We start from the raw sequence: 8,946 nt of genomic DNA on the forward strand, positions 1-8,946 counted from the left end.
ATCGCCCCTGTCTCAAGGTCCTCAGAGGCTCTGGCTACCTCTCGGCCTCACCTTCTCTTTCCTGGTGACGTTTCCTTTCCTCTGGGCTGAGTTTTCTGGTCCCAGTCGTGGCTCAGCTGCATGTCCCTGTGAGGGGCCCCCGGGGTTCTGCGTGCCACGGGGCACCTGCTAGCTCGGCTCACCGACCAGCACACCGAGGGCTGCTCAGGGTCCCCTCAGCAGCTGAGACCCAGACCCCACATCCCAGGGACGGCCTGGTGCTCTGGCCCCTTTGGAGCTCCCTGCGGCCGCTCTCACCTCTGGGCCCTTTGTGCTCTGATTGTGACTTTGGGGGGTCAAAGAGAGTGTCGCCGAGTGTGCGCGCCCGGTGTGCGGGCAGTGCCTGGCTGTCCCCTGCAGAGGGTGTACCTGATCCGTGCTGCCCGGCCTTGGTCGTGCCGTGTGGAGCCCCCTCTGCTGTCGCCAGTGTGCCGTGTGTGTCGAGTTCTTCAAACTGTGCTGCCGGGTGCTCTGGCTTGACTCTGACTTTGGCTGTGAGTGTTTGTGTCCCGCGCTCCCATTTTCCACCTCCGTGCTCTGGCTTCTGACCTCTGAGCCCAGCTATGGGACAGTGGCTCTGCCCTTGCCCGTTGTGGGGTGCGACTCCGGACAGAGCTGCAAGTCCCCACGGAACTCTGTGGCACGTCTGGGTCCTCAGTTTCCACGGCGCCGTGCCGGGTCTACGTGAAAACGTCTCATGTGTGCCGGTTACGTTTTAGTTGCTAACAGTGAAAATAACACTTTCTAGCCTTTTCCATAGTAAGTGTTTATTTTTAAAACTAAATATCAGCTCTTTGTACTTCAGGCTAAGAAGTTAGACAGTTTTTCCCATGGGTCAAGGGTTTCGACTGCAAACCGCTGGGCTGCGTTTAGCGCACGGCCCGTCTCCAAGCCATGGCTCCCTAAGCCTCGCACGGACAGGACCTGCCCTGCACACACCTGCACCTAGTGCGTGGGGCTTCAACTGCGCACGCTCCTGGAAAATTAAAAGCTGCTCCAAAATACATTCCACTGGAAGTTATTTAGTTAGTTAGTTTTGGCAAGCATTAAACAGGAGAAAGAGGCTGCTGAGGCCACTGAGCCCACCACTGTCCCTGGCCTGGCTGGGGGCCTCCTGTGTACCCCTTCTTCACCTACCTTCTCCTTTTTGAAGGAGGTGGCACTAATATGCTCAGAGCATTTCCTGTCACATCGGTTAGAAACGACAGTGCCCTTTCTGAACTGAAGGTCTGGAGGCGATGGGATGATGATGTCTTCGAATTCGGTTTTGGAAAAGTCAGACGCGGGTTCAGTAGGCGATGGTGACGTAGCCCGTGGGAGCTTTCCGTTTCAGGGGTCTGACGCCCGTGAGTCGTCCCCCTTAGCAGGTGGTGGCTGCGGTAGCAACTCCACACACACCTCGATGCCCTTGTTTCACCAGGCGGGAGCCAACATCGACAGCTGCTCCGAGGACCAGCGGACCCCGCTGATGGAGGCTGCTGAGAACAACCACCTGGACGCGGTGAGGTACCTCATCAAGGCCGGGGCCCTCGTGGACCCTAAGGTACGCATGCCGGTCGGCCAGGGTCTGTGGTGTAGAGCGCGTTCCCAGACACAGGCCGGGCAGCGCCAGGGTCGTCCCTGTAGCCGCCTGCTCGGTCCTCCAAGAGCCTTTAGTTCACCTTGCAAGTCACCGGGGCATCTGCAGGCAATGCTGGTGGCCGCCGACCCTGGTGGACCGGGCGGCGGCTGGTGAGGGCTCCGCTGGGCCGAGGTCGGTAGCAGCCCCCTTTGACACACTTCCCGCTTCTCTGTTCTGCCTGGTCCAGTTAGGCACAAAAGAGAGGTCAAAAGCGTCCAAACTGGGAAGAAACAAAACGGTCTCTGATCACAGATGACGTGATCTTCAATGTAGAAAACCCTAAAGAATCCGCAAAACGATTGTCAGAACTAGTTAAGGACATTCAGGAAAATTGGGAGATACACAAGGGGTACAGAAAAATCAGGTGTGTTTATTTATACTTGGTGAACTGTTCAAAAAGGAAGTTAAGAACATAATTCCATTTACAACAGCATCAAAAACTGTAAGATACTTAGGAGTAAACTTAACCAGGGAGGTGAAACACACTGAAAACCACAAACACTGCTGACAGGAATTAAAGACGCAGATAAGTGGAAACACCCCGTGATCGCGGACTGGAAGACACAGTAACGGGAAGACGTCAGCCACCAGTGCCGTCCCCGTCAAAACCCCGGTGTCGTTTTTTTCAGGTGTAGAAAAGCACACCCTAAAATCCATACGGGTCTCGGGGGACCCTGAACAGCAGGAACAATCTTGGAGAAGAACAAAGCTGGAGGACCCGGACTTCCTGATTTGAAAACAGACTATAAGGCTACAGTCACCAAACAGTGCGGTGCTGGCAGAGGGCAGACAGAGGCCGTGGAACGGAACCGTGAGCCAGAGTCAACCCTCACGTGTGTCACATGATCTTCAACAGAGGTGCCAAGACCACTCGATGGAGGAAGGGGGTGTCTTTCAGCAAATGGTACTGGGGCAACTGGACAGCCACTCGCAAAAGAATGAAGTTGGGCCCATACCATACGCTGTGTTCGAAAATTAACTCACACTGGATCGAAGACCTGAACTTAAGAGGTAAAACCGTAAAACTCTTAGAAGAAAACGGAACAATTTTCCTGACAGCGAATTTAGCAATGATTTCTTTGATATGACCGTAAAAGTACAGATAAAAAATAGATAAATTGAACTTCATCAAAACTGGAAACATCTGTGCAAGAGTGAAAAGATAAGTCTCAGCATGGAAGAAGCATTCCTAAACCCTGAGTGTGACAGGGGTCACTGTCCAGAATGTAGACTGAACTCCTAATACTCGACAGCCAAAATCCCACCCAAAGAGTGGGCAGAGGGTCTGAGCAGACATTTCTCCAGGGAGGACATGTGAATGGCCCATTAGCCTCTGCGAAGATGTGCAACATCACTAGTCGTCAGGGAGACACAGAGCAGAGCCACAGCGAGAGACCTCCCGACACCCCTCAGGACAACTGTCACCCAAAAATCAGAAGATAAGCGGTAGCATAGATGCAGAAAAATCGGCACCCTACACATTGCTGTGGGACTGTAAAACGACATGGATGCTGTGGGTGACAGTTTGGCGGTCCCTTAAAAAGTGAAACAGGAAATCACCGTGTGAAGCTCAGCATACACCCAGCGAACCGAAAGCGGGCACAGATAGGCGTGTGCACGCCCATGCTCATAGTGGCGCTGTGCACAGCAGCCAGAGCGGGCAGCAGCTCAGTGGTCCGGCAGTGGGCAAGCACGATGTGGCCCATCCATCCACACGATGAGATGTCACGCACCCTTGAGAAGGAAAGAGATTCTGACACAGGCTGTACCGTGGATGAACTTGAGGACACGATGGTAAGGGAAAGAAGCCCGTCACAGAAGGACAGATGCCGTCGGACTCCACTCCTGTGAGGCCAGGACAGGCAGGTTTAGAGACAGAGTCGATTGGAGGCTCCCGGGGGGGTTGTAGGGGAGCCCCTCATGTTTACCGAGTGTCTGTCGAGAGGCGAGGACGTTTTGGGAATAGGTGGTGGTGGCGGTCGCACAGCATTGTGCAGGTCATTGGTGCCGCTGTGTGACATGCCTGAAAATGGCCGAGACGGCGGATTTTATGTTCTGCATGTGTGACGCCACAGTGAGAGATGCAGAAAAGGTCTTAGGCTTTCACGTTAATACACGTTCTTCCCAGTGAGACGTGATCACACTGCTCACACTCGTTCACCGGTCGCTCTTTCCTGTCACGTTAAATTCTTTTTCTATGTCACTAAATATCCTGTTATTCCATGATGTCATTTTAAGTGGCTGCATCATTTCAAGCTATAATGATACCACTTTTTAATCAGATTTTCTCATCGTCCGATATTTGGCGTTTTCAGTTTTTCTTCAGCGCAGGGCTTCCGGAGATTTTCGTAGCTAAGTCTTTGCACAAGCATGATGAGGAAGGGCCGGGAGTCTGGGCCTTCAGGACAGGCACATGGGAGGTTCTGGTTCTGGCCAAGGGGAGAGGAGTAGGCACATCCCACCGCTGCCACCACTCACAAGGACCCAGCTCTCAGGAGACTCAGAAGGGCGCAGAGAGGAGATTTTCGTAGCTAAGTCTTTGCACAAGCATGACTTCTTATGACACATTTCTGGGCGTGGAATTTCTAGATAAAAATAAAGAATCAGTTTTAAGGTCTCTGGTACCTCTTTCTGAGTTGCACCCAGGAATATCTACACACTCTTTTCGTTACACTGTAACCAGTGCCAAATATTACATATTTTTAAAAACGTTAATAATTTGATATGCAAAATGGTTGTTTAATTTATTCATTTATTTTTTACTATTTTATTTTGCTTCTCTTAAACTGAACTTTTTTTCCATAGGTATCCACTTTACGTTATGGATATTTTTCAAGCTTGTATTTAGTCCTTTGGTTTGTTTTTGGTGATGTTTGAGTTCCGGAAACCTTCACTTTTCCTATAAATATTTGTTAGAACTGTCAGATGACTCTTACTAACCCTCTCCGTGGCAGTGGGGCGGGTGAGTCTGCATTTACTTGGTTCTCTGCCCAGGGAGGATCTCCCAGCCTCATGACAGAAGCCAGCACCCAAGCCCAGTGCCACCGAGGAGCCAAGAGGTCAGCTCAGGACTTGGGAGCAGTGGTTGGAACCGGCAGGCCATGGGTGGAGAGGACGTGGTGGCGCTGGGGGCAGCAGCCGTCTGAAGTAGACAGGTCGTGGTGAGCCAGTCAGCAGATTAGGTGCAGCAGAACTTGTAGACTGGTCATAGGAACTGCCCAGTCTGAAAGCGGATTGTAGGACAGAATCAGACTGTCCTGATGTGTGTATTTGGAGTCCCAGAAAGAGGAGGGAGAAAACCAGTAGGAAAAAATATATTGGGGAAAACATGGCCGTGAATGTACCGAATTTGCTGGAGACCTGCCAAACTAGGTAACAGTAAAGCACACGCTGGATAAATACAAAGAACGCACAACTAAATACATCATGGATAAACTGCTGAAAACCAAAAATAAAGAGAAAAACTGAAAAGAAGCCAGAGAAAATCATACTACGTACAGGCAAAGAGCATTATGAAAAACTGCCAACTTCTCATCGGAAGCAGTGGAAGCCAGGAGAGAATGGAGTGATATTTTGTAGTCATCCCAGGATGCTACACCCATTCAAAGTAGCCTTCAAAAAATAATTGCGAAATAAGACATTTTCATGTAAACAGAAGCAATCGGATTCATCAGATTTGCGCTAAGAACGCTGACACCGTAGGAGGAAAGCTCGGAAACCCCTGAGAAGCCCCAGGATGGTAAATGAGGGAGGCTGTTGTTCCTTTAAACTTCTTAGGAGAAGCCTGCTTACGGTGAGCGCGCTGCCACCGCGAGGTGGCACGTATGTGGCTTTAGAAGTGAAGGACGGCTGCTCTTGAACAGTGAGGGACTAGGGCGCCGGGTCCTCACAGCAGAAGTCCACATATGACTTCCAACTCCCCGAGAATTTCACCACAGCCCTCAGTGTCCGTGGGGGTTACTCCAGGACCCCCTGTGGACACAGAATTGCAGGCGCTCAGACCTCTCATGTAAAATGGTGGGACAGGGCGCACAGCCGGCCCTCTGCAGCCCAGAATCCTGTTCCGACTGGGGTTGGTTGAGTCCGCAGACGCAAAACCCAGAGACACGAGGGCCAGCTGTCCGTCTGTGAGCCCACTCGTGCAGTTCAGACCCGGCTGCTTCCGGCTGGCTGCGTGCGAGCGCTGGAGGGCGGCAGTGGCGGGCGTTAGACTGTTGTCAGGGACTTTTGTCTCTGTCGTGGGAGGGGACAGCTGCGAACCTAAGTAGACTGTTAGAGACGGGTGTTCTGGTCCCTAGGGAGTGTTAAGAAAGTCATTCAAAAGAAAGAAAGTTTTAAGGAAGCCCTTTAAAAAACCAGTACAAGTAACCACACAAAAAGTACCCATGCAACGGAAAGGCAGGGCAAGGTGAGTAAAAGCACATGGGGCAGATAGGAAGGCCGCACGCTCCAGCCTGGCCACGTCGGCAATCACTTTCAGTGGAAAGAGACAGAACGTTGAGTTGATAAAAAAGCAGGAGCCAGCTGCGTGCTAACTTAGTTAAACTCGTGTTGCGTGTAAAGCACAGATGGAAGAGAAAAGGATGGAGACCAAACACGCACGTGACAGAGCAGACACGAGGATTAAACGCGAAAGGAGCAATCGCCAAACTTTTATAAAAAAAACATATTCCAAATATTCCACCATACCCGATAATAGATACATAGCAGTGATCATAAAAAAATCATAGCAATTTTTGCGATAACTTAGTTAAACTCGTGTTGCGTGTAAAGCACAGATGGAAGAGAAAAGGATGGAGACCAAACACGCACGTGACAGAGCAGACACGAGGATTAAACGCGAAAGGAGCAATCGCCAAACTTTTATAAGAGGGACTCTTATCCTTGTGATTCCAGCACAGAGATTTCTTCAAGACGCAAAAAAAGCACAAAAGTGACGGATCGAGTGCATCGTCGTGAAGAGCTTCCGCTTAACAAAGGTAGCACAGCGCACCCAAAAGGCCACCGCCGCCACCAGGAGCTCGCAGCGCCCGGGAGAGGCCACACCCATGCAGCAGAAGGGCTCCTGGGTGAAGGAGCCCAAGGAGCCCCGAGACAGAGGGCAGAGTCTGAGCACGCGTGGGCCCGCGGAGGGACAACGAGCCGCCAGCAGCCTCGGAACAACGCTCGGCCTTTGAAACGCTCTGAGAGGCGGGAAGGACGGAGCAGCTGCCAGGCGAGCAGCTCACCCCACCTGGAGCCAGCGGTCCCGTGCAGCACGTGCCCCGGCGGACGCTGTGCAGTGTTGGTGTGTCCTTGTCACGGAGTCCCCAACCCAGAACGCGCAGGTTGGAGCCAGTGCTGTGTCGCAGGAGGGAGTGACCTCAGACACGTGCTGAGCCGGGCAGGCGTTGCAGGACGCCCAGTGTGATCCTTGCGGGCAGCCTGGGCACATAAAACCATCACTTAAGGGTGGGTGCTGCTGATCAGAAGTGTCCAGGTGCGTCACAGTTGTCACTCACGCTCACTCAGGAGGAAAGGCAAACCACGGAATGGGCGCTGGGGGAGTCCCGAGTTGGGGGTTGTGGAGTCCTGGAGATCCTGGAGCTCGCCCCTGGGGTCAAGGCTGATGCACCTGTCCCTGCCTGCTGCCCCTGTCTGCACGTCCTCTTCTGTGGTGGTCTCTTGGCTGAAGTCCCCTCAGCCCTGCACTCCTGCTGGCTCCCCAGCAGACCTCCCACTGTGCGGGCCAGGCGCTGCCGCCTCGGTTGACCTCGGCCTCTCCCTGCGCTGCCTCGTGGCCACCCCACTGAGGCACACGCCGCTAGCAGGGGAGACCCCAGAGGCCAAAGCCCCTCAGTGTATCTGTCTGCGCTCCCTGTCCCTGGGGCTGTGGCCACCCTCTGGTACCGAGGGGACTGCCAGACTGTACCTGTTCTAATGAGTGAGACACTCGAAAATACAGCCAGACTTTCGACCAGCAGCCTTGCGTTTCGTGTTCGTAACAAAACTGAAATGTTAAACACCAGAAACGTGGGTTATTGGGGTTTTCTTGAGAAAAGTGGGTTTACTGATGAGCGTCAGGCTGGATTAGAAATGCGTTTGATGACGTGTGGTAGCGTCTAGGGCCACTGCCCTGAGAACGGGAGTCGGGGGAGAGGGAGGAAGGACGGCGGTCCGCACGGAGACGGGAGGGGGAGAAAGCGCCTGTGGGAGAGAGGGGTCCGGCGTCCGCGAGGCACCTGCGCTGGGCGTGGGAAGAGCCCCCCACGAAGGCAGATGCTCTCGGTCGCACCCTGCCTGGCCAGCCCGCGGCCCGGTGTCCCGAGCTTCCTGGTCTGACTGCCATACTGGGTGGGTGGCTTTTGTTTTGCTCTGAGGCGGTTCAGTTAGTGAGGCATTCAGCGTTCTCGAGGAAGTAGAGCTGAGAGCTGAGCAGGTGCCCGCAGCCGACACGCGAGCCACGGGCCCAGCTTGCCCCCTTTCTGGGTCCCTGGTCTTTTCTGCCCTTTATTTTCAGTTTCTGTGGCACGTGGACAATTACCGTGTCGTTAGCACCGTGTTAGATGTGCTATGGCGACCAGGGCCCCCGTGGCCGTGGCCTCTCACGGTATGAGGAGTGTGGAGGGCTTGGAATGGCCCCCGGTCATGTCAGAACAGCTCGTGGAAGGACAGGCCACTGCACACTGGCCACGTCCCTCAGCCTGCTTGCACCGAGGGGGTGAAGAGGGGACGAGTGATCGTCATAATGCACCTGCAGGCGTTTCTTGGACGCGGAGGACCCTGGCTGTCCGAGGCCGGGCTCCCAGCCCTGGTGGGCACAGCTCAGGCTCCGGCCTGCTGACCTTCCTGCCCGGGCCCATGTTCGTTTAGCACCTCCCTCATGGGCAGGCTCTCAGCCTGGCACGCCGCACGTCACGATGCGTCTCTCCAGACCTGAATGGCATTTGTGTTGCAGGACGCAGAGGGCTCCACCTGTTTGCACCTGGCTGCGAAGAAAGGCCACTACGATGTGGTTCAGTACCTGCTTTCAAATGGGCAGATGGACGTCAACTGTCAGGTAAAGCCACCCTCCACCGAGTGACAGCCCCCTGACGGACTGCCCGGCGGGCTGACTGGAGATGGTCTCGGTTGTAGCCGTCCTGGCCTCGCCCTTCCGGTCCCCCTGCCCAGCCCGCCCTCAGCTGCTCCGCCAACTCACGCCCGCGGCGGCTTCTGTGGGGTCGGCCTGCGTTTAGATGTCACCACCCGAGTGGGGTCCCCCACTTCCCCGTGGCAGCCCTTCTTCCCTCCTAGCACTGGCCATT

The 8,946-nt window shown here is 54.1% G+C and overlaps 1 protein-coding gene across 7 annotated transcripts in view; it reads left to right on the top strand.

The window, feature by feature from the left end:
* EHMT1 (euchromatic histone lysine methyltransferase 1) overlaps positions 1–8,946 on the top strand; it is a 79,719-nt gene that overhangs the window by 58,035 nt on the left and 12,738 nt on the right. For 5 of the 7 annotated variants that reach the window (XM_015594222.2, XM_015594221.2, XM_006918137.3 and 2 more), the window contains 2 exons: positions 1,460–1,582; positions 8,598–8,699. In XM_015594222.2, coding sequence (XP_015449708.1) covers positions 1,460–1,582; positions 8,598–8,699 — 225 coding nt within the window. Of the gene's footprint in view, positions 1–1,459; positions 1,583–2,289; positions 2,752–6,556; positions 7,810–8,597; positions 8,700–8,946 lie in introns of those variants that run through there. The other 2 variants (XM_025051096.1, XM_025051097.1) reach the window with 2 other exon arrangements.

Source organism: Pteropus alecto, unplaced genomic scaffold, assembly GCF_000325575.1.
Source record: "Pteropus alecto unplaced genomic scaffold, ASM32557v1 scaffold67, whole genome shotgun sequence".
Taxonomy (NCBI): domain Eukaryota; kingdom Metazoa; phylum Chordata; class Mammalia; order Chiroptera; family Pteropodidae; genus Pteropus; species Pteropus alecto.